The sequence below is a fragment of the Scardinius erythrophthalmus genome (assembly GCF_964197995.2).
Source record: "Scardinius erythrophthalmus genome assembly, chromosome: 1".
Lineage (NCBI taxonomy): Eukaryota > Metazoa > Chordata > Actinopteri > Cypriniformes > Leuciscidae > Scardinius > Scardinius erythrophthalmus.
The window spans coordinates 47,410,794-47,437,437 of NC_138221.1; the positions used below are offsets into that span (position 1 = coordinate 47,410,794).

General features: G+C 38.1%; 1 protein-coding gene across 1 annotated transcript in view; it reads right to left on the reverse strand.

Moving 5' to 3' along the window:
• Window positions 1–26,644, reverse strand: part of cacna1ia (calcium voltage-gated channel subunit alpha1 Ia) — a gene marked incomplete at its 5' end in the record, with an annotated part of 170,269 nt that overhangs the window by 55,215 nt on the left and 88,410 nt on the right. The window contains 10 exon segments of the mRNA XM_081383930.1: window positions 832–992; window positions 4,610–4,697; window positions 5,463–5,618; window positions 7,525–7,642; window positions 10,757–10,942; window positions 11,913–12,064; window positions 15,623–16,026; window positions 17,485–17,833; window positions 23,617–23,709; window positions 24,273–24,615. Coding sequence (XP_081240056.1) covers window positions 832–992; window positions 4,610–4,697; window positions 5,463–5,618; window positions 7,525–7,642; window positions 10,757–10,942; window positions 11,913–12,064; window positions 15,623–16,026; window positions 17,485–17,833; window positions 23,617–23,709; window positions 24,273–24,615 — 2,050 coding nt within the window.

Sequence of the window (26,644 nt, forward strand, 5' to 3'; positions counted from 1 at the left end):
AAATGCTTTTTAGCAATGTAATGTAATTTCCTAATGTCTCCTGACTACGTGTTGTAAGCTCCACATATGGTTATTTCGGGGAGGAGATGCATGTATGCACAATCTTCTGCTGACTAGGTTTTATAACGGGAATTTTGCGCAGGTTCTGAAGTATGCATGGTTTTATAAATCTGAAAAGTTTTAGGATGAAATCTACTGAGTGTTTTATACATGAGGCCCCTGTGTTTGGATTGCAGTGGTAGGCTGATGCTGTATAGTAAATTTAAGTTTATCTGATCATGGTAGTCTACTGCATCCTCCACAACCTAGCACCAAAATAGTCTCATGTGATACACTAAAGTTTTGGATGTAACCTGGTACATAATTCCTGGGGAATCATAATTCCTGGGGTATCTGGTTAAAACAACAGACAGTGCATGCAAACAAACCATGCTTTCAACTCATTCTTAGCTAATTCCCCACCATCTAGAGCCCTTATAAAAAGCCAACCTCCTCACAAGGGCTATTATTATTTAAGCCATTGTAAAAATAATTATGTAGTTTACAAGTTGCTCTCAGCTCTTCGAGTGCCCGCTCAACGACCCTCTGTGTGTATGCTAATATAATGCAAGCTAGACAAGTAGAGACGGCACTCTAAGTGCTGAGTAAGTGTCTTATTAATGGTTTGCTAAATGCTAATACATGCTGAGCCGATGGATAATTATTGTGTTCTTTGTGCTTTTTAAAGGGGTTTTGGATTGCTGGAGTGGTATGATATAGCGTTTGTGCCCTCTCGGTGAGTTAGACCCTGTAATGAATGGCAGGTTGACTGCAGCATGCACAATGGCTCACCAGCGTCGTGTGCTCCAGGCTAGCCCTGCCCAGAGAGCTCACGCTGCTCTTGCGGGAACCCAAGGAAAAGCTCTGCCTTTCAGATGGGTACAAGCCTCTGGCGTTGGGTGCAGGTGCCAAATCCAGATGCCCATTAGGGGTCAAAGTGGAAATCTTGGGATCTGCACAAACAAACATGCCGAGACTGATTAGATCACAAAAACATCAGACGGAAACACTAGCTAACTTATTGCAAGGCACAATAAGTTGAAAAACACAATAAGTTGAAAAACAATTTGTTTTGTGTTTGTAGTGCGAAATTAAGAAGTATATTCCACCAAGCCTATTAAAGTTTCAAGCTACTGTGATTTCTGGTATCTCTAAACCCTCCTCTCATGCCAGGCGACACTGTTAATCTTGACTGGCAATGGTACGATTCGGTTCACGTCCGCTCAGCGCCTCTGCCAAACAGTTTCCAATAGAGTAATCAATGCGAGGGAGTTGAGGATGAAGAGGAAATGCGGCCAAAGCTATAGGAAGCTAGCAATTGTTAGCATTTGGGCAGCAACCCATTACTACCGTCTGTCAAAATACTGTTTGCTAAAGGACATCACCGTTATCTATTGTAAAGTTACAATATTAATATAGCAGACATGGTATAGTCTGGAGGGAGCTAGGGCAGAAAACAGCACAAAAATCATCATATTAAGAGTCATCATATTAATGCATAATAATCTAGTAAAATTAGAAAATTTGTTTAACTATATTTGTATGAAATATAGTTTTGTTAAATATTGGGTATTTAAATCATTCTAAGATGAAAAACAGCATCAACACATTGTGCTAGGGTAATACTTTGATGAATACAGATATGTGCAAACAAATTACAATGAGATGGTTGTTTTGCAACAAGGTTCTGTTCTGTTCAGTAGACTTGCTAGAGAAGAAGTGACATACAAGAATAGCATAGCAAATAAGAAATAGCAAAAAAGTACACACACAAGGGAGAGAATATGGAATGTGCAGTTCAGAGAATATTTAATCATTTTGCACAGACCCAGCCTAGGGATTTAGACCAGGGTTCGGCAACCTATGGCATGTGAGAGAGAGAGAGGTGGAGCCTGTGTGTTTCATTCAGAAAAAGTACCTCATAATTTATACAGATCTACATTTTGAGGTAATCATTTCTTATAGTAACACAGCTTGTTTTAGGGATAGTTCACTTTGAAATAAATTTTTGATATGTTTTAGCTTACCTCAAGGGCATCCAAGATGTAGGTGTCTTTGTTTCCGCAGTAGTTTCAATTTTGATATTTTTAGGTCAAACCGTTCTTGTCTGTCAGTCATATAATGCAGGTCTATGGTCACTGTCTCAAAACACAAGCACAGAGTCCAAATTAAAACAATTCCCCATCGTCCAAATGAAACAATTCCCCATCATAAGTACACATTGATGGCCTAAGACACGAAACGAGCGGTTTGTGTGAGAAAACGAACAGTATTTATATAGTTTTTAGCTCTTGAAAACAGCACACGTCCAAATGGTCTGACGGCGCGGGCGAGTATAGATGTATACATAGATGTCGCCTTGGCTACTGCAGTTCATTGGAACGAAACCGTAGCAAAGCGACATCTAGTGTATATATCTATGCGGGTATAGATGTATACACTAGATGTCGCCTTCGCTACTGCAGTTCATTGGAACGAAACCGTAGCCAAGGCGACATCTATGTATACATCTATACTCGCCCGCGCCGTCAGACCATTTGGACGTGTGCTGTTTTCAAGAGCTAAAAACTATATAAATACTGTTCGTTTTCTCACACAAACCGCTCGTTTCGTGTCTTAGGCCATCAATGTGTACTTATGATGGGGAATTGTTTCATTTGGACGATGGGGAATTGTTTTAATTTGGACTCTGTGCTTGTGTTTTGAGACAGTGACCATAGACCTGCATTATATGACTGACAGACAAGAACGGTTTGACCTAAAAATATCAAAATTGAAACTACTGCGGAAACAAAGACACCTACATCTTGGATGCCCTTGAGGTAAGCTAAAACATATCAAAAATTAATTTCAAAGTGAACTATCCCTTTAAGGTACGAGTTATTAATAGCCTACTATTAAAGTGTGAGAATTAAACTGCGCAAGTCAATGAAAGCACGCAGCTCTGATAAACCTCTTGATAAACCATTAGTGCGACCACTGGGCATCACGCACACACAAGTTACTGACTGACAGCTTACAGCTTGTTCCGCTGTACATAGTCAATGCTAAAAATTTCGGAGAAATTCAACCAAGTATATTCAGTCCTATTAAACATTCCACACACATCAAAATGACTGTGATGCATGTGGAAACTCTGTTCATGCGTAGCTAGTCACTTCATCTGTTTTCTCTGATCGGATAGCTATTAATTCGTGAAAAGTTCGAAAGAGAGGGTTGCCGACCCCTGATTTAGACCTTTTTTATGAGATAGCCATACAAAAAATAGAGTTGTCTGTGGTTTCAAAATTTGTTGTGGGTGTATGGGATGGCCTGGAGGAGAGTGAGATTGACTGGCCTGAAATTGTGTCCTAGTCTGGGCCTGGTTCACAGTTACAAATTTTACAAAGTTTTAAGCAACTAAAATTTAGAGACTCGGATATTACATTGTGTATTGTGTAAGTATGGCTACAGCATGTTCATGTGGGTCACACATCCTAAAAAAAAAAAAAAAAAAAAAAAACTTTAAAATGCAAAAAAAAAAAAAAAACTGTTCAAAAGTTTGGAGTCGGTAAGACTGAAAAAAATCTCTCACATTCTGCTCACCAAGGCTGTATTTATTTGATAAAAAAATACAATAAAACAGTAATATTGCAAAAATATTATTACAATTTAAAATAACTCTTTTCTATTTTAGTATATTTAGATATGTAGTTTATTTCTGTGATGAGAAACTTTCAGCATCATTACTCCAGTCTTCAGTGTCACATGATCCTTCAGAAATCCTTATAATATGATGATTTGATGGTCAATTATTATCAATGTGCTGCTTAATATTTATTTATTAAAATTGACTTTTGTAATATTATAAATGTCCTTACTGTCACTTTTGATCAATTTAATGCATCCTTGCTGAATTAATTAATTAATTAACTTCTGTAACTTTTTTGTGTTCAAAATTGACAAAATTTATATAATAAGCGAGTACATCGTGAATCCATTTTCCTAACAGTGTTTTTGTATTATCATTAATCACCACAGTACACCTATAATAAGAGTTTATATTTGGACTAATTTAGGCTGGTATGGGTCGTACCACTGCGGAGTTGCCCAGTACCTGCGTGACTCGTCATAGACATTAACAGAGAAGAAGTAGTTCCAGCTACAATGTTCTTCCGCAACACGCACGCAGTTCTGTTTATTAACCACTAGAGCGCCAAAAGTTATGTACTGCAGCTTTAATTAATTTCTATAAAAAAAATCTTACTGACCACAAACCTTTGAACAGTACAGGACTAAATGACTTGGTCTGACCAATTCAAAACACTGGAATTCAAAACACTGGTGGCTTAATGTATGAATATTAATTTAAGATGTAACTGACCATAGCGCAGTGTACCAGAATTGTAAAAGACTGTTATTAACCTATCATTTAGATAATTTGGAAAGGAGTTCTGAACCTCAAAATACTGTTTCTGCTCAGAATTAACCAAAATGAAAAACCACAGTATTTCCCAAAAGGTTCAGAAACACACAGGAAAACACAGCTGTGCTTTAATAACACTTCTTCAGTTATTCCACAGCTCAGTACCTGACAGCTGGAGCGAGTCCTTTTTCTCTGTTTCCTCTAAGTTACAAGAGGATCTGTCATCATCCGAGTAGGAACGGTTAGCATCGCCCTGTTTCAGACAGAAAAAAAAAAGGTCAAAATGACAAAAGAAAAAAGTAAGGTTGAGTTATGAAGCAAATACTGTTAAGTCCATTCATACAGCACAGATTTCACTTTTAAAGTGAGGTTGGTTATAAAACATGGTTTTCACATAACCATACTTTTCACTGCAAAATAGGGTTAACAATGGTATTCTAGTGCTGTGTGAACCACAGACAAATAAAAGACGAGTGTGAGGGACAGAATTTCTCTTGTAAAATAACTAAACAGCCATGAGTATTTTATAATAGACATGTCATCTCGTTGCCCTCCCTCTGAAAGTCAGTCGCATTTGCTCTAGTTCCCCATTCACCCTCACATTGTGCCTCAGATCTAGACCATAACCTGGAGGCGCAATTCTACAAGCTCCCTGGAGAGATAACCTACTCCTGCAGACTGGATACTTGCCCATGAAACCCTATTTATACAAGCATGCACATTGAAAATATATTCACCGGCAAGAACAACAATAGCCTTTGGAAAAATGCCCTAGGACAGCGGTAAGATGTTAGAGCCATGGCATGTTCTTGCTGTCTTTTTGTTGCTAAACACCTGCACAAATTTGACCAGCCACCAGATGCTTTTCAGGAGAACGTATTCAAATAACCTCATTGGGCGTGAAACTTACATATTCAGCAACTAAACCTGAAAGGTATTGGACCTGTTACATCTGGGATTGCTTTGTGCATCAACCAAAACACTCAATTACCCAGATTCCCTAAGGTGAGTACCTTACCTCAGCCTGAAATCCTTCAACTAAGATGGCCACAAGCAGATTGAACAGAACATAGTTCCCAAAAGTCATGAGCGCGACAAAATACAGGGCTGCCAGGGGGGAGGTAGAGGCCATGCCATTATACAAAACCATGTTCCAGTCTTCTTGAGTTAGGATCTGCAGACACACACACACACACACACACACACACACACACACACACACACACACACACACACACACACACACACACACACACACACACACACACACACACACACACACACACACACACACACAATGTTACCAAATACTGTTTAACTTTAGATTAAACTTGGAAGAAAATTGGTTAAATAAATAAATTAATAAATAATTACATATCCTCCTGAGACCCAGAAAAAAAAAGTTTTTTGAATTTAGTTTTTTTTTTCATGTCATCACATTGTTTAGAGCACAAGAAACAAATGGTAAAAAAACATTTTTGAAAAATAATATTTTATTCATACTTTATGCTATGTACTCTGTAGTGGACACCAGGACTAAGTTGTTTAAAAAAATAAAATGACATGAAATTATATGTATAGGTAAAAACAATGGGATTTTTTTTTTCAATCACCAATAAATTTTGGGGTTTCAGGATTTTTTTTTAACAAAATTTGTATAAAGATGATTCTCAACTATGTTATGAAAGATATAATGGAATTAATTGATACACCATTTTACTTAATGCAATATGTGGGTAAAATGGCCATAAATGAATATTCCCATTCAATGCAATGTATCTATACACTGTATCTACTTTGCACATTAATGTGTTCTTGGAGCAACATTTAATGAAAAAAGAAGTGTAATAATTGGACTAATAATTGGCAACATTTTAATAATAATATCTAATATTTCATAGGAATATTGATGTATAATTTATTTCCATATTCACTTGTTGTGTCTCCCAAAATGCCTGATAAACATGATTTAAGTCCTGATGTCCTCTAGAGTGGACATGTATGAAATCAACGCCCTGTTCTGTAACAGAAAGTAATTTTTTGATTTGAAACCCCATAACATTTTCCTGAGATGTTGGTTTATGAAATACAATTTGAAAAGTAGGCTGATTTATATTATAATTACAATATATTATCATATTTCCTACATTTTTTTTTTTTTTTTTTATTCAAGTTTTGACATTAACAGGGTTTAAACACATTTGCCACATTTGAGCTAATACAACATGCCCAGGTGGCTATACATTTGCATTTTCTACAAAGTACACATTACAGTACATTAACAAAAATAAAATAATAATAATAAATAAAAATATATAAAAGAGAATAATAATAATAAGCATATCAATATATTACATCACCATTGGGTGGTTATTCAGTCCTTCCATGCCAGGTTCTGCATTCCCAGCGCTAGCATATGTGTCTCCTCCTCCCCAAGATAATTAAGTAAGGGGTCCCATATTTTATAAAATTTAAAAGGTTTATCTTTTAATGCTGTTGAAAAAGCTTCATATGGAATAAGGCCTTTAGCAGTATTCAGCCACTGTGCTATTGATGGGGCTTGGTCTGTTATCCAACACACATTGTGTGTTATCCAACACACATTACTACACTGTGCATTTGCGGGCACAGTGTAGTAGAATTTGAAGGAGGTGGGTCCATATTTCCTACATTTGATCACTAAATTAATGTCAGGCATTTTTAAAGACCAAGGAGAAGTTGTTTTCATGGTGAAACCTCCAAACATTTGGTATCTCTGGAAAGTCCTGAATGTGCTCTTTACAGGACACCCAGGTTGTGTCATGTGACATGTATGATGTCAGAGAAATTCACTAAAATATAATGTCCACTACAGTGGACAAAAGTCTATTCCTGGGTCCCAGGAGGGCATGACAAAAATAAATAAATATATGTTTTTTTTGTAATAGCATGTTATAGTCTAAAAACATTTCAACTCTGCAGAGAATACCCAGATGTGTGTGATTAAATTGTGTTTTCACCCAGCTCCCAGTTGCCCTGTGTTCCCCATCACCTGCAGCAGTGCTTTCATAAGTAAGATGAGTTTTGAGAGCGCTACGCACCTGAAACACCGTGACAATAGCCCAAAGCAGGGAGTCAAAGTTTTTTCGGTCAGGAACCGTGTCCCCAGCCTCTGTCTTCAGGCTGAACTTACAGCCGAATATGTGCATTCCCAGAATACTGCAGAAACAAACAGACAAACAAGCTTTGAATGTTAATCCCACGTTTATATATTCTGATAACGTATGTTTCCGATCAACAGGATGTGAGTTAAATCAGAGGTGAGGGGCCTATAAAAATGATATCAGTGCTATGTGAGAAGACATACTGTCCTGGTTGGACAGCAGCCAAAGATGAGATCAGTCACGTTGGAGAGACGGATCACAGAATTCAGAATGCAACACGCACCAAGAGATAAATGAGACAGAGGTGATACTACAAACATGTGCATGCAGTGTTGGTGGTAATGTGTTACAAGTGATAGACCACTTCACATTTTCTTTTTAAAGGAATAAGTAAAATAATGTGTTATTTCCTAAATTTAAAACATAATATCCGAGTAATAACTGAACACCTCTCATTCATGTAAGGCGTGTAAGTATTGTAGTATGTGTGAGTTTTGTAGATCTAGAGAGGGGGTCGGCAACCTATGGCATGTGTGCCAGCAGTGGCACAAGGAGGGATAATCACTGCCATGTGACAATAGCTAAAGAAGTGCATTTATTTAATTTAAATAAAGTCCTTTGGACTTGCATTAGGACATGCATTTTAAGGTAATCATTCCTCATATTCACACAGTCTGTTTTGTTAAGTTAGGCGCTATAAATACTATTAAAGTGTGAGATTTTAACATGCGCACAAATCCGACAATTCATTTGCATCTGGAATTATCCCTCCGCGTGCCATAGGTTGCTGACCGTTGTTCTAGACGTGCGTGTCATGCTTTTGAAGTACAGCAACGGTTTCTTTTCAATTTAAAAAAGTGCTTTTAAAACATTTACAATTTAAAAATAATGCTGATAAGCAAAAATAAATCAGAATAGTGGACAAAATAACAGAATCTGGTGCAACCCAGTGTTATTTTGGAATCACATGCTATTTTAGATTTAAGTAATATTTTGAATGTTTTTATTTTTTTTGTTTTCCTTTTAATCTTAGTAAAAGTTTTGTTGTTTTTTGTCATTTTATTCATTTGTTTATGTGTCGATATAGCTGCTATACATTTTTATTTCAGTTTAAGTTTGAGTTATTTTAGTACATGAAGTTAAACTAAATGTTTCCTTATCAACAAGCTGAAATAAAAGTTTTTTACATTTTATCTCAGCAGACATTTATTATATTTTTATTATATTTATAGTTTTAGTAAATTATAATAACACAGGTGCTGCCTTAGAGCTGCGGTGGATTTGCTCTGCCATGGTACTCGCAGGTATGGTCGAAATAAACTTTGCTGTTGTCTTGACAACTGGCTCCAGTCTGGTTGTTAATGTACAACTTAAGACATTACTAATGTCTGGTTACACTTTATTTTTAGGTGTCCTTGTTACAGTGTAACTATACATTTAAGAACTCTGCCATATTAATTAACTACATGTACTCACTACATAATTAGGGTTATGGTTAGGGTTTGGTTTAGAGTTAGTTGGTTGTAATTATGCATAATTTACTGTTATTTTTATAGTAAGTACATGTAAGATGTGTAACAGAGACACTGTAAAATAAAGTGTTACAGAATGCATATATATGAAATATAAAGTGCTTGTATGAAATATGCTAATATAAAATCTATAAGATGTTTAAATCAGATTTTAAACAGGCTGAAAAAAAAACATGGTGTTTGGCTGAATTTTGTTTTAGTATTATATATGTTTCTGAAAGTGACTAAGTAAGTGAATGAATGAATGAATTAGTGAGTGAATGCATGAGCGAGTGAGTGAGAGAGGAAATGAATGTGTGAGTGAGTGAGTGCATAAGTGAGTGAATGAATGAGTGAATCAGTGAGTGAATGAATGAGTGAGTGAAAAAGTGAAAGAATCCCACTTTTGAGGAAAGAAAAAATAAGACAAAATTGAAACTTAATGTTGCTTTTCCTAAAAAGTAAAACAAAATTATAATGCATTACTTTAAAGTCCGCGTGAACCGGAAGTTGCAAACGACTTTTCTTCAGTGCTGTGACGTATTTCCCAGTGAAACGGAATATTGAACAAAGGGCAGGGTTTTACTCTAGCGCTCCTCCTCTCCATCTCTGCTCATTACAGACTAACGGTTTGAGGGGAGTGGTTAAGCGTTTCCCGACCCAAGTCCTCAAACCTACGTCATCAGAGAAGGGACGCCATTCCGGACCGGAAGTAACTTTTCAGACTTTGATTAAAGATTACGACGGCAAACAATTTTTTTCTGTGTTTTAACTTGCACGGATTAATTGTTCACCACAAGACTAGTAATATGCGCTAACAAAGTAAATAGGGTCAATTAACCACAACATCCCACAACACTCCATTCAAAACACCTATTGAAAGACAAACTTAATTTGTGTAAAACAGTTCTCTATGCGGCAGAGCAATGGTGAAGCCGATTAATAATTGGCACAATTATAGCTTCCAGTCTGTAATGCTGATTCATTCTCTCCATTTCCTCCAAAGACACGTCATCCGAGGCATCTGCTAACAGTTACTAAAGCCTGTTGACTGTACCCGCAGGCTGGGGACAACTATCCATTTAAGAGACATAATTCAGAGCATCGTTTTCAGATGAGGGGTTATAAATTGAGATGCTTGATGGGGGGAGGGGGTTGGGGGCGCTGAAAGCTAAACGTGAGTGGGAAAGACGGATCGGTAGGATTGGTTTATGCACTCAATCCTGCAGTAGCCTCCATCTGTCTCAGTGCACTCTGCTGGAATTGCAGCGCTGCAGGGGAGAGGCGGGTGAGTCAGTGGGCACCAGGGGCCTGAGTGTTATTGTTCTGCTCTCCATCAATCTCACTCTGATCCTTATGGGCCTGTCACTCGCAGCTGAAGCTAAGGTGTGCTCTGAGCAGCCTGTGCAGCTGAGACGCTCAGCCATGCAGAGCCCGGGCGTGATCCAGCTGCGAGGAGGGGGCTGCTGTCAGGTGTGGGATTTTATAAACCCAGGCTGCTTTGTGTGATAAAGTGTGTAGCATTTATTACAAGCAAGTGTGAGCTCGGATACGGACAGAGACTATGAGTAAGCACACAGATATGAAACACATTGGGTTTCATTCACTAATGATTGCATACGAGACCCACTGGAATGTAATTACGAAGCCCAACTCACCTGAATATGAAAATAAAGAGCATAAGTAACATGCAGAAGGTGGCCACATTGTCCATGGTCTTCATCAGGACCACCAGCTGTCTGCGCAGAGCTGGCATGAACCGCACCAGCTTTATGACCCTTAACAGTCTGAAAGTCCTCAGGACGGACAGACCCCCATCAGACTGTCCAACGATCTCGCATACACTATACACACATACACAAAAAAGCATTGATTCAATTGTATAAAAGGGTGTTTCTTTAACTTCAGGCACTTTTGTGAAATTTTGTCAATTGTCTATTGTTAGTAATGTAGTGATATGAAGCACAGCTCACACTTTAGTTACTTTCAAACCAAGCAGCTTTCTGTTGGTCAACGCAGTGAATTCGTTGAGAAATCTGCATGGGGAAATCTTTTGTCTTCATGATTTGTGATCATTAGTCATCATCATCATATACTGTGATCATCATTTACTTTCAATCTTAATATAATAATATAATATTGTAATAATATTTTATGATGGATTTTCGTATTTTAAGTTTAAAACTATGACGATAATTTTTTCTTTCTATCTTTCTATTGTATTTTCATTTTAACAATACCAACATTTTTTGCTCTGAATAAAGTTTTTGCTAAAGTGTACTTGGTTACCAAGAAGACAATAGTGTCAGTAATTATGTTTGAGATGAAACGTGCCAAGAAAAAGAAAAAACTAGGTTAATATCACAATTTTATTTGAGTTATTGTCAGCCAAACTCTTATTTTGTCAAAATAATATGCAAAAAGTGTGCATTTATGATACATAAAATGCTAGCTTTGAAATAAGCCTTAACCAAACAAAGGAATCAGCCATTTAATCAAAATAATTTCCACCATTGAATGCTACATCGTTTTGAGAAGTATTTAATTACTTTGAGGGGGAGAAAATCTCCTGTTAACTATAACTGTATACACTTTTGGACATTTATGGTTCACAAATTAAATAGTCTAGTGAGCGTGTGAGTTTATTTGCTAAAAAAATACCACATTTGAAGAAACACCCATATAACAGTATCATTATTTTGATTAAAAAAAACATGATTTAAAATTTAATCAATTATTACAATAAAAAATGCATAACACCAACAATGTGATTTTTTCAGACATTCAACAAACTATAAAAGTAAATCCATTTACCTGATGATCACAATAATGCCATCAAAGATGTTATAGGGATTTCTCAGATATGAAAAGAAGCCAAAGGCAGTGAGCTTGAGAATCATCTCCAGGGTGAACATACTGGTAAACACTATGTTACAAATCTCCAGGACATCAGTCAGCTCATCAGGCTGTAGACAGAAGGGGGAGGGGGGGTTGGACAAAGAGGTTGGGATGGATAAAAGGAGAGGTAAATGTGGAGAGGTCATGTCAGATCACTGCAGTGCTGTTCAAAAGAGGGTGTGCATTGTTGCATGGACAAGATCAGTTCATGACAGCAGGCATAAGTTCTTCAGTGAGGCTGTGACCTCTCATATGATACAAAGGTCAGAGAGAACCAGAGTTTAAACCTGAACAATTCCTTGCGGAACATCAGTCAGGAAAAGATATGGGGCGATGCGAGTACACTGATACTGTATGTGCATTATACGTACTGCATGTCTGCGGCTTATTCTAGCCAAGATCCACCCACTTACACAGGAGGAAACTTATTGACATGAAAAACCGATCATGTTTCATTATGTTTTTGAAAAAGTTTCTTTTGCACACCAAGGCTGAATGTATTTGATCAAAATACAGTAAAACAGTAAATATTACAATTTAAAATAAACATTTTCTATTTTCAGTGTCAAATGATCCTTCAGAAATCATTCTATGCCGATTTGCTGCTCAAGAAACAACTATTATTATTAGCGTTAAAAACAGATGCTTAATACAGTGCTGCTTTATATATTTGTGAAATTCATGATACGTTTTTTTTCAGGATTCTTTGATGCATACCATTTCAGCATTTATTTGAAATATAAATATTTGGTAACATTAAATGCAAACAACTTTTTTTTTTTGTGGCTGTGGTGTAGTATTACTACTACAGTAATATACAGACACACTAACCTTGCATCATGTCCTCAAACCCGACCTAAACCTAAGCTTTGTTTCAAGACAGACTGTGTGCTCATGTACACTGTGTAAAGCCAGCCATTCAGTTTGTAGCTCCAAGCATCAGACAGTCAGTGAACAGATTGTGGGTGGTCTGTTGAATACTGAGACTAGTGTAAGATCTACTGCGCTTATAAAGGGATCAACAGACCACCCCGATCTGCTTCAATCCACGCTGTGTAATCTGACATCACATAAATCCATTACACCTTATCTCAGTGTATGTTCATGTGCACGAGCGAGAGGGCGACCGAATTCCAGGGGAGCGAGAGCAAATTCTGATTTGAAAACACTTCCTTCGATGTCCCTTTTGTTCCTTTTTCCTCCATTCTTTTATTGATCAATACCTTTCCATTGACGAGTTAAGGCAGAGAAAACACAACTGAAGGACGAATGAAAACCAAACCACAGGCAGCTCCAGGGAGATGCCATTTAGAGAAATTGAATATTGACACAGCAATCAGGAGAAATAACGGCAAAACAATACGGTTAAATACACCCATAGCTTCTCCCCTCTCCCCTTCCTCAAGCTGTACGGTAAACTTCTCTAATCAATCCATCAGCAGATTGTCTCATTATCTAAGCTATTTAGATAGTATAGCACACTACTTAAAAGGGCAGTTAAGTGATTTTTTTTATAAACCATGAAATGGAAAGATCAGTATATCTTGAGAAATCATACTCTTAAAAATAAACATTTCAAAAGAGGGCTTTTATAGGTACGCAATAGAAGAATAGAAGTGGTTCCCCAAAATTGTCTTTTTCTTAGTGTGAAATTGTTTTTATCTAAATGTAAAGTACCCTTTTCACTATAAAAATAACCTTTTGTGAAAAGGAAAGGTTCCATTAATGTTAAATGGTCTACATGGAGCCCTTAATGGCAATAAAGAAACTTTATTTTTAAGATTGTAGACGTTTTTTTCCGACCAATCAGTGAACTTTTAGGTGTTTGGTGGCTGTCAGTCATTTTGAGTGTTTGCTGACATTACTTTGGAAGGTGGAATTTTGGAGAAGATGGAGACTCCCCTGCTATATAGTATGTGAAAGACATTATTTCAAATAAGTGTTATGTCCGAATATCTGTATTCATTAAACAGTTGGCAAAAAATACCTGGATTACTTGCTACTTTGACCAAGATACCACACCTATGGACATTTTATAGAACGTACTTTATTAAGAGCTAAGATACTTAAAATGTTAAATGCATCCTCAATTTCAGGAAGAGGCAACAAAAGTGTTGCTAAAAACTTCCTACGATGAAATCTCAGAATTCCGCTCCTTGTGGTTAAGCTGAAGTATTGAGTATATTTTAAAGATGAATAAAACCAACTCAAAAATGCAAATTCTGTCATAATTTACTCACCCTCATGTTGTTCTAAACTAAGATTATTTCTTTTGCAGAACATAAAAGCAGATATTTTGAGAAAGGTCTCTCTTTTTTTGTTTGTCATACAATAGAAGTCAATAGTAACCCAAACTGTTTGGTTATCAACATTCTTTAAAATATTTTCTTTTGTGTTCCACAGAAGAAAGTAAGTCATACAGGTTTGTAAAGGCATGAGGGCGAGTAAATGATGAAAGAATTTTCATTTTTGGAGAACTATTTAATCCATTTAATCCACAGTCGATCCACAATTCAAGCGTGCAAACTGCATTTGAAATATTAGTTAAATACAGTGATATACAACATTTTAATAAATCAGCATTTTCAGCTTTGAAATTGCATAAGTTTGAGTATTTTGCAGTTTTATTCATGCTCTCACTGGTTGCTCAGATGATCCCACACTCAGCTCCCATAGAGAATGGATTGAAACAGCTGCTAATCAGACACCGTTGCAGCAGACTCATCTGGTAGAATTGCTTACAGCACCTTTATTTTTACATTTACTCATTTAGCACACATTTTTATCCCAAGCAACTTCCACTGTATTCAAGCTATACATCTTTTCAGTCGATGCATTCACTGGGAATCAAACCTTAGTGTTGCCATGCTCAACTGTTTGAGCTACAGGAATCTTTGAATGCATTTGATTGTGCAGACCAAGAGCGTCGACAATCATTCAATCGACTGTTGTGCGTGAGCACAAACACACACATGCTGCCCACACACATGTAAATATTGTGATCTTAACCATCCTTTTTGAGAGCCAGGTTAAAACATAATGAGTCACAGCAGATGATGTCACCACACGTGATCTGTTTAACCATATCAGGTCGATTGGAACACAAACTCATGAGGAAAGACCTGTTGAACAGATGCTGTGTTTATATGTGAACGTGCAAACAGGGGCTTCTCTGTCTTGCCTGCGTGGGCTGCATTTACATGATATTTCACGTGTTAAAAATGCTGCATAACAGAAGCCAATTGTGACTATCTCATTTTCTCTCTATATATCCGTCTTTTCCCGCTTGTTGATATTTTTAGAGCCCACAGAGATGAGAAAACAGGCCCCACTGCAGGCAAGGCAGCAAAGACATGAGTGGGTGGAGGAGAGAGATAGAGAGAGTAAGAGAGTGTGCATGAGTAGTAGTAGCTTTCTACGTCTTCCAAAGATAATTAACTGCACTTTCAAGGCAAGAAAAAGATCCAACAAGACTCCAAAGGCCGTTCCACACGCTCTCATTACTTTGAATGGCAGGCCCTGTGAAGACTCTATCAGCATCGCAGAAAGAGCCGGCTATTACAGTAATGTGTGACATGATGAGGTTGAACACTTCTTTAGACTGGGTGCACTGCGGGTGAAATTACCTGGTTATGGTGCTCGATGCCCATGCTGATTGTATTGATGAGGATGGCGATCATAATCCCTCTGTTGAAGTACTTGCTTTCAACGATACCCCAAAGCTTTACTCTTATTTCATCCCAGATGTCTTTACATTTCCCGAAACAGGTGCGTTCATTCTTCAACGTGTCCTCGGAATCCTCGTCCCCCCTCTCTTCCAAGTGGCTGTCATCCCTGTCGGTCTCCTTCAGTGCACTCTCCTCTTCCTCCCCATTGGCCGAATGCCCCGTCGACCCCTCCCCCTCCTTGAGTGACAGAGCTGCAGCACACTGGGGACACTCCTGTGGGTTTGGGGTGATGGAGAGGGAGATGGCGTTCTCTAGAGTTTGGGAGCTGTGGTCCAACTTGGTTTCGTGAATACAGTGAGGCGCTATAAGACAGAAGAAAAATTTGAAAAAATTTTGTTTGACATTTTCATATAACACAATAAATTTTTTGCCCGTCAGTTTCTTGGATAACTGCCATGATACTGCTTTGGATGGATTGAAATATCATTGGGCCATTAAAGCAAAGACATGCATGGATTTGTTCTTTTTTTTATTGCAACTTGCTCTTTGCTTTTATTACTTTATTATAAAAGCAGCTGAAGAGGCACCTCTTCCGCAAGCACTTAATGACCTCACACTCTTAAACCAATGCGCTTAGGCACGCACGCACACACACACACACACACACACACACACACACACACACACACACACACACACACACACACACACACATAAAAAATAAATTTGTTCTCTTCTCTAGCTGGTTTCCTAATCTAGTTGTCTAATAAACCTGGCATTGTGTACTACAAAAATTGTTGGCTCTTTGATGAATGCTTTGTTCTTCTCTGTAAGTCGCTTCGGATAAAAAGCGTCTGCTACATGCAGAAATGTATGTAAATAACTTGCTATTAGGTTTGGAGTATCAAGGAAGCTAATTTGAAACTTGGCCAGGCTTCAAGCTTGTGCAAGTGGCTAAATACACTGAACCAAATGACAAATAACTCTATGATGATATCATTTATTATTTCAGATAATTATTGGGGTTTTGAATGAATTAATGCTAATAATAGCAACAAAATTTGCACTAAAGTGAAAAAAACAAACAAACTGGAATACATCCTAATTTACTGTATATAACTAAATACAAAAACAATGAATTTTAAATTAAAATTATTATTTGATGAATATATAAAAAAAAGATTTACATTAAATTGCTATGCAGTGATTTCTTTTTTGTTCCATCTTTTGAACCGTCCAAATGAACCAGTTCACTAGAATGAATCAGAATTTCCAACACTACGTATGAATGAGAGATGACAGTTTAAAATGAACCAGTTCGCTAGAACGAATCAGACTTTTTGAAGCCAAATACAAGTGATAGAGGATAGAACTAGGATGAATCAGATTTTCCCATGCTAAGTTTAAGACAAAAAACAGTTTACTAGAATGAATGAATGATGTGTGTTGGAAAGTCTGATTCATTCCATAAGAGCAGACTTTCCAGCACAACATGTTAAACAAATCAGTTTAGGATGAACTGACTCACTAAAATGCAGCAGACTTTCCAACATTATATATGAGTAAATAAATTGAATCAAACTTTTCAACACTTCATACGAGCGAAAAAGGAGAGTTTATGATGACTGATTTCACTAGAATGAATCACTTTTTTAACATTACAAATGAGCGAGAGAGGGCAGTTTGTTTGAAAGCTTGCTACTATTTTGAAAACCGTTGACCTAATGTCAGGCTACTTATTTTTAGTTATTCATTTTTTATTTACTCCCCAACACTGTTAGTCATAGCATTTCTCTGCCTCCAACTCTCTCCTCACTCACTCTGAGCTGAACGGCAGTGATGTCTTTCTCCACCATTCACATTAGCTCCTCCCCCTGTCGATCCTGCACCTCCTTTGCCACGCCCCTTCCCTCCCCCAGGAGGAGGGGCTTTGCCACGGAGCATGTAGTAAAGAGCAGCTGAGCGACGGCGGGCCTTGCGTAGGATGTGGCAGACCAGCTGGAAGAGTTCCTCGTAACAGTCTCCGGGCTCAACGAGCGAAGCCAGCGTGCTGGAGGACAGGTAGCGAGCACGTTGCTCTTGCATCAGCTGGTGCTCTCGCTGTTTGGTCTCCGAAAACTGAGTGGCAATGACCACCAGGCACAGATTAATCATGAAGAAAGATCCAATCTGGAACAGGAACAACAGAGATATCTTGAATATAATGAAAATTATCAGACACACTTACGTTGTTCTAAACCCTTAAAGGTGCAGTCACATTTACCATTGTCCGAAAAATTTCACAGCCAAAATCCAGCCACAATGAGTTCAAGTTGGTCATGCAATTTTGTTGTGTTGAACAAAAGAAAGCTGCTTGATTAGATTTTTCTTCCGTGAATAAAAAAAAAGAAAAAGGGTTGAAGAATGTTCTGATACTGGTCAATCTTTTCTGAAGGTCATATAAGAGCTTGTTGTTGTTCATTGAAAACTCTACAATTTAAATCAGATTTTTTTGGGATCTTGAATTCAATTCGGTGATTCAATGATCGCAGCAGTTACAATAAGTGAGTTGGAACCTGAGAACTGAATCAGTCTGATTTTTGAACAAATCATTCAGACTAATTGTGCAAACCAGATCAATCGATTCAACAAATTTGACTTGCAGAAGGACCAAATTCATTCACAGACTTTAGTGCTTCTCTCAAAGATTGCTTATACAGATTTTTACTGAATAACTTTTTGGTCTCTTTGTCGCACAAAACTATTGTATGACTTCAGAACTCTTGGAATAAAGAGCACAAGTCCTATAGACCACTTTTACGATACTTTTATGGTGCTTTTGAAACCCTTTTGAAGCTTGAAGGCTCCAGGCAACGTTCAGTGTAATTGCTTGAAAAACTTCAGGATATTCTTTTAAAATTTCTCCTTTTATGTTCTATGAAAAAAAGTAAAATGGGTTTGAAACGACAATGTTCATATCTATTTTTAGGTGAACTAAACTTTTAAGTATATTTATTTGAGTATACATGCATTTTGCTGTCATTACAATACCTAAAGATCATTCTTAAGCTTAATTTTGTAACCATAACTCTCACACTGCATGTGAAGTCTCAGCTGCTTTAAATATCCAGATCTACATGACACCAAAACCCATTGGAAGCTTTCTAACGCAGCCTGTGCTGCAGTGTTTGGCATTAGCAGTGGCCATAGCTGTCAAGATGAGCTGCTATAAACGGACCCTATGTTTGAAGAAGTCAGCAGACGCCCAAACAAGGGAATGTTTTGTTGTGTGTGCGCCTGTACCGCTCTGGCTTTGATATGCTATAATTATCAGGCTCTTTCATAGCAGCAAAACCTCCAAATATCTCCCAGTCCTCGCAGAGAAGGGCTAGATCCCTCTGCCAACGTGAAACGGATTATAATAGGGAGCCAATCATTTTAAAGACTGAGGGTGAACCAGTTCTAGACTTATCAGAAGAGAGAGCCTGCTCTTATATCATTCACCATTCATATCACTGGCATTTGTCAACACGCAAATGCACACAGATCTTGCTCGCCTTAATGAAAGTACAGCCTGGTTGCAGCTTATATGAAGTAGGGATCAGAGAGGACGGATGAGTTGTGAGGAGGACAGAGAAGGTGGAGAAATGAGGAGTTGGGCATATGTGTGTGTAGGGCAGCTGTGCAGATGCATCCTGCCTTCTCATCTGCTGTCCTGATTTGTGATTCTGATGTGTGACTGGACTGCTCCTAATCAACAGCCAGACTTCTGTTTTATGCAGATAGACACCTTCTTTCCTTGCAGTCACCTCTCCTATCATCAATTCCACTGTACTGTTTAATGCACACACACACACACACACACACACACACACACACACACACACACACACACACACACACACACACACACACACACACACACACACACACACACACACACACACACACACACACACACACACACACACACACACACACACACACACACAACTAAAATGTGTCTTCTGCATTCTCTTTGATATTATATGAACATATTTGTTTCTTTAAAGGGATAGTTTAACCAAAATGAAAATTCTGTCATCATTTACTCACCCTCATGTCGTTGCAAACCTGTACAGTATGACTTTTTTTCGTCTGTGGAATTCTGTCTTGAATTTTTGAGGAATATCCACAGCTGTGTTTCCCAAAAGCATTGCCACCAATTTTCTCTACGATCTGCTTAGCTTATGATGCTTTTGGGAAATGCATACCAGGCCAGTCTTTAATATTATGAAAGAGAACGAGCACTGGGTGACAAAATAAGTACTATAAAAGTGGTAGTGATAGCTTTGTCTGAAGAATAATTAGGAATTTCACTCATTATTCACTAAAAATGTAGACATTCGCTCTAGCTCTCCTATATAATAATAAAACAAAATAAAATATAATGCTTAATTAACAGCCCACAATAAGAGAAGATTAGTCATGAACAACTTAACTTATTTGAGTTTGTTTACACCTTTAAGTCCCAAATGGTGCCTTTACAACATTGAAGACAAATCAGTGCAGTTACTTATACAATATTTTAAAACCAAAGAAAAAAATAATCTGACATTGCTTAGAAAGACAGACAGAAAGTAAGAAAGGGAAAAGAAAGGGTCAGACATACCGAAGGAACAAGGCAGAAGTAGAAAAGGGGTCAAAGGGGTGCTGGTTAGTGAGTATACTTCAGTTCTGTTACAGTTGGGTGAAAGATGACAGGTGATGATTTATACTCTCATTTACTATTGTTCTTACAATGTAAGGGTCTGGCTGCAGGCAGGGTGACCTTAAGACTTCCTGACCAAAAAAAGAACAGTAAGCAAAGCCGGAAATTTCATTATTTTGCTATTAATTTGAAAATGTGAGGAGAACTTTGCCAAAAGATTGATATAGATTAGGCAATAAAATAACATAAAAAAAATATGTATATATATATATAATTATGAATCATATTCATTACTGAAACCCACAAGCAGCAAGTCAAAAACATTATATTTTACATTATACATACTATTTTGTTGCCTCTAATCAGAGAAAATGCTTTTACTCTAATTATATGTGATCATTCGTTCAGCTGAAGAGGAAAAACTGGGCACAGAGATGCCGAGCCTGAATTAATTGCTCCAATGTTCAATAGAAGTGAAAGGAAGTGAATAGAGGTTCATTGGCGGGGTGCGGGCTGTGTCGGCACACTATGGCCCTCTCTCTACAGGTAGCGACTGCTGGCTGTGTGGTTGCCAGGTTACAGACAGAGCAGGGCGTCAAAGAAGTAAATAAAAGTGCTGAGGGACAGCCTGTACACACACACAGTGAAAAGACACATCTTACTCCCTCAAAACAGTGCAGATCACATAGGGATTTGGCTGTAGTTTCGGGCTATGAAGGGGGCGCCAGAGAGCATAAAGCATCACAAACTAAGCGACATAGTTTTTTTTTTTTTTTTTTTTTTTTTTTAAATATGTATACGAGTTTTCCTGTTCAGTGTGATGTTTAATGTACCCACACTTGTTAGTAACTGCCTTTTTCCAGACATGTAAAAGCTTTAATAAAATCATGATTGGGAATAAAATAGAACAGAACAAAACATGGAAATACATTGAGCTTGTGTTAACCACAAACCTTATTTTAGGCATTTAACCAAAAACTCTTCAAACCCCTCAGTAAATAATAACCATCAAGAATCAAGTATTGCTTTTATCATTTAAAACACAGTGACATGCTATGGCAAGCCATTTTAGCTTTTATTTATTCACAGGATGCATTTTTTGATATCAATAATTAAATTTGTACTATTTAAAATGTGAATTCATGATATTAATATAAAATATGTCTATTTCTGATATCAGGAATTACATTTTCATTGGTACTAGTTAAAGGAGGGAGGATTGTAGTGGGAGCACTGGGGTGTCAGGTGTGACTGTGTGGCAATGGCAAATGGTTTACATGGCTCATGGGTCAGGTAGGAGGGCCCCTTAACAGAATTTTGCTTAGGGCCCCAGGGAGGTCAGGATCGGCTCTGCACGTGACAGAAACAACATGGCGGATATAGCACGTCCAGATTTCATTCATACTACCCATATTCATTCTATATAGAGCGTACTTTTAATGGTCGCAAAGTAAATTCAAATGAAGTAGGCTACCTACTCGGACAGTGCGCGATTTCGGACACAGCGAGAGTCAACTGGGCTGCACCTATGGACCTTTGGTCACATTTGTTTTTTTAGGCAGCACAAGACTAATAATGACTAGTCTAAATGATGTCTGCTCAGTCTCTTCATACTTCACTCAATGTCACATTCCACCAGTCAAGGTACTGCTGGTGCATGCTGGGAAAGATCACATGACAGCTTCGCAGGGTGCGTGTGTCGGGGTGGCAGGGTCTCTGTCAGGAAGTGTGAGAGACTGCCATGATGGCAGCAGGGGTCCGCTAGTCTGATGAGCTCTAATTAACTGCTAATGCTTTCACTCTGCTGACCTACACAGGATTAGGCCCTGTCATTAGCTACACCCACACCCACACACACACACACACACACACACACACACACACACACACACACACACACACACACACACACACACACACACACACACACCATTTCCATTTACTTGCCATTTGTTGGGCTAAAATGGATTTCGGCATCTCCAGCAGTGCCATGTTGTCTAACACGCGTTTAAATGCGGGAAATGGGAAAGGTAAGAAAAGCACAAATAGCTACAACAAATATCAGCAGGCCTCTCCACTATCTGACCTGCACATCTCATTCCTAAATCCATTCCCTTCCTCTTTTATTCCTTAAGTCTCCTGCTGTCTTTCAGCCTCAGATCCTTTTCCTTCTTATCCTCAGGGCATTTCTTTCTGCTCGCTCTCTTCTTTAATCTTAGGAGAAGACATTATCCGAAGCACATCTCACTGCAGGGCTGTCTCGTTCACTGCTGTTCCTCCCATTCAACAAAGAGGGCCGCCGCGGTACAAGAGCTGGCTCCAACACAGTAACGTTAAACATACAGCAGAAGCAAAGATAAATTAATTTTCTAGTGTCCAGCTATTGATTCTTCACTATGTTGTTCATTGCCTAATTGATCTGTGCAGCTCCGTCAACTCCTAAATGTGCTGTTTAGCTAATATCTGCATCTTTGAAACATTCAGGCCATCAGTGGGAGTCGTGCATATTCAGTTAAGCTCAGTCTCTCAATAAAAGCTGTTTGCAGATAAATCTCTGAGGAATGACAGTAGTGATGTTTTTCAAGATTTTAAACTTCAGCTGCAACGCACCATATGGCAGGACTAATCAAATGGATATTGTCCATAAACATCTATTACCCATTACGTGGCCTTGCATTAAAACTACTGTATTAAGTTTGAGTTTACAGATGGCACTCTAAACACTAAATATGAGTCTCAAAAGATGATTGCTCTGGAAGAAAGAGTAAATAATTAGTAGGGATGCACAATATTGGTGCCATAGTTATCGGGTGATTAGAACTTTTTTTTTTATTTCTTCAGCATATCAAAATTAATATCCATTTTTAATACTGTACATTAATGTTGTGACGCCTAGTTTTACTCTAAATTTACATTTAAAATGGTTAATTGCAGTATTATAATGTTTTATTTTAATTTATTTAGACAAAATAGTATAGAATTTTAATATCAGCCATTAATCGGTCTTATCTGTATCGGCCAGCATATTTATATCAGTGCATCCCTAATTAGAAGGCTTTGTAAGTTGTAAGGCTCAGAGTTGTAATGTGTTAAGCTGTATTTTTGTGTCCTGGGGAGAGAAATGACCTTTTTGTTCTTACCATTGAGACCAAACATCCAGTTCACCCTCTGGCCCTGTTTAAAGGTCACTAAACTTCAGGTCCTCCCAGACTACATATGTTCTTAATAATTAGGACACATGCTTCATTTCTGAACACATGCATGCCAACATATAAAAACTTACGATGATGAGGAATATGAAGTAGATGAAGTTGTAGAAGGAATGAGCGTCCATGACGTAGTACATGATCTCCACCCAACCCTCTAGCGTGATCACCTGCACAGACCAGATCAGACCACATTCAGGCTCTTTATACACCGGTAAGATTAGTCTCGGATGATCCATCACAAGTCGTTAGTTGAGACAAACTGCTGTTCATGATGAAGTAAGATGCGTCTACTATTTGTGGTCGGATTTTGAGGGAAGAATCTATATATAAAACGTATATAAGAGTTAGAAGTTTTAAGAGCGTAATCTTTTATTAGATTAGTCTTAATCACACTTAATATCTTATGCCATTTTGTTCAGTTCTCATGAAATGCAAAAAGGATGGATATAAGAGAATATAAGTTATCTTGCCAAACCTTTGTTTTAGAACAGTGGATGACTGACAAGTGTGAAGGCGGCCTTTCTCTTTTGTCCAAAACGCATCAGGATAGATTAGCATTTGCAACTCACTACACATGCAATGTGCTCACGTGCAGTTCTGACTTCATCTGAACATGCATCGGATCGCATTTACACTTATATTTAGTGCTGCTGATATATGATAGGATCACCCAAAACAGACTGAATCAGATGTATAAATTAAACTAATGGCATTTGGCTCCGTCTCATACCTGAAATATGACGATCCATGCATAACCTATGTTGTCAAAACTAATCGCTCCTTTATGTGGGTTGGTGTGTCCTGTATGACAGCGGGTGTAGTACTGGTTCCAGTTCACACAGAGTCCCACTGCAGAGGCACTGCCATTGACCAGTGGCTCCGCACTCAGACCCAGGGCCTGACGGTGCAGCGCGTCCTCTTTATCTAGACAGCACTCCCGTCCGCCCTCTCTCCGAGTGGGCACATCATTGCAGGACATGATGCCATTATCCTGAGCAAGAGAGCAGATGAAGGGCCGCTCGTCATCCTCCTCAGGCCGATAATATGGGGCGGGGAGGGTGATGCCAGATGTGCTGAGGGCAAGACGAGAGGAGAAGTCAAGGTTTTTGGAAATACAGAGTTAAAAACTGCACAAAATGAAAATGCATTAAATATGTATATAAATTATTAATATAAACATACATATATACATATGCAAACTAGGGATGTACGAGACTAGCCGACTAGTCGATTAATCAATACTGCTGCTGCTAGTCGACTTGGGAATACTAGTCGTTCACTTTTTTTGTGTGTTTTGCTTTATATTTTTATTGATCTTGCACAGTGTTTGAGTGTGCGGCTGCTGTATTTGTACAAGCTTTATATTTTTATAAAAAAAAAGATATATATATATAGCTTAATAAAAATATAAAAATAAAGCTTAATAAAAATTAAGCTAGAGATTGGCATGGTTTTATTTCAGTTAGCCTAATAGCTGGTTTGATTTGCATTGAGAGATGATCTTATGGAAAGTACTCCATGCCAATCTCTAGGTATGGTGAAGGCTATGTGATGATGTGGGGCTATTTTAATTCCAAAGGCCAAGGGAACTTTATCAGGATGCATAGTATCCTGGATCCATGAAGTAACTGGCCTTTAAAAATAAAAATCTGCCTGCCTCTATGGGAATTTAACATAGGGGTGTCCAGACTTATGGACCCTGTATTTCAAGGAAGAACATTTATTTATTTATGATACATTATTCATTCACAAAGAAAATTGGTGTCCTTAAAGGTTGGATTTTCCCCAAAAAATTTAATTAAGGCATTAAGTTCAATTTCCAAAAGATGATTTTTTATTCCTTTTTAGTCAGCTTTAGCATGGGTGTCTAAACTTATGCATAGCACTGTATATAGACCCGTTGTCTCACATGTACTGTATATAGATGGACAGATAGAGAGACAGACAGAACAATAGATGGACAGAACCAAAGACAAAGAGACAGATAGATAGATTGATTACATACACAATTTTGTGTTTAATTTTTCTTATTTTCTTATTATTTTCTGAAGTTTGTGAAGTTTGTGCTTAAAACAAGGGGGAGAAAAAACAATAAGAAAACTAATTTCTATATACAGTATGTATATATCTTTTTTTTTTTTTTAAGTGGTAGAACTAGAATAATTGTGCATCTATAGATCTCATCTGGTGAGTTGCCACTTGTTGGCCTAAGAAAAATGTAAGTGTTTTTTGCAGGATAGCTGAAAGCTCTTTAGGTAGACCCGAAGAGATCTGCACAGTATCCAGTATGGACTCACTCTATAACAGAGCAACTGAGCTTGTGTAGTGTACATGTGTGTGAAGCCCATTTCTCTGGGAGTGACCCATTGAGGGCAGCCTGTCCCTTAATCACAGTGTTTTACTGCCCAGAAATAGCTGTTTCCATCAGCCACTCACCCTCTCATTCATATAACAGGGTCACAATGACTATTTACCCTCCCTTTCCTCCTCTCTCACTCGCTTGTTTTTATCCTCTTTCTCTCACACATATCCATGTATTAGCAGCAACATGCAACGCCATTTTTTGACACAGTACAGATAAGCATAGCACATGCAAGCCACAGTCACACTGACCAATCAATGCCTCTATTGCTTTGTGGTCTAGACAGTTAATCTAAATGCGTGCACACACACACACACACACACACACACACACACACACACACACACACACACACACACACACACACACACACACACACACACACACACACACACACACACACACACACACACACACACACACACACACACACACACACACACACACACACACACACACACACACACACACACACACACACACACACAGCTCCCATGACAGCCATGTTGGAGGTACTGGATGCCAAGAAAGGATTGGTTCATCCCCAGGGTGTAATTCTCCCCATTTGGACGGAGGACTCCTCCGCAGCTCGATCAAACCAAGAATGTTTCTGTTGTCGTGGAGGACATTTTTCCTTTGCCCTTCAACAACACGGCAGCCAAAAGATCGGAACCATTCGATACCAGTAATGAGCAATGGAATATCAGGCTACACCAGAAAAAGCAATTTGTCTAGGTAGA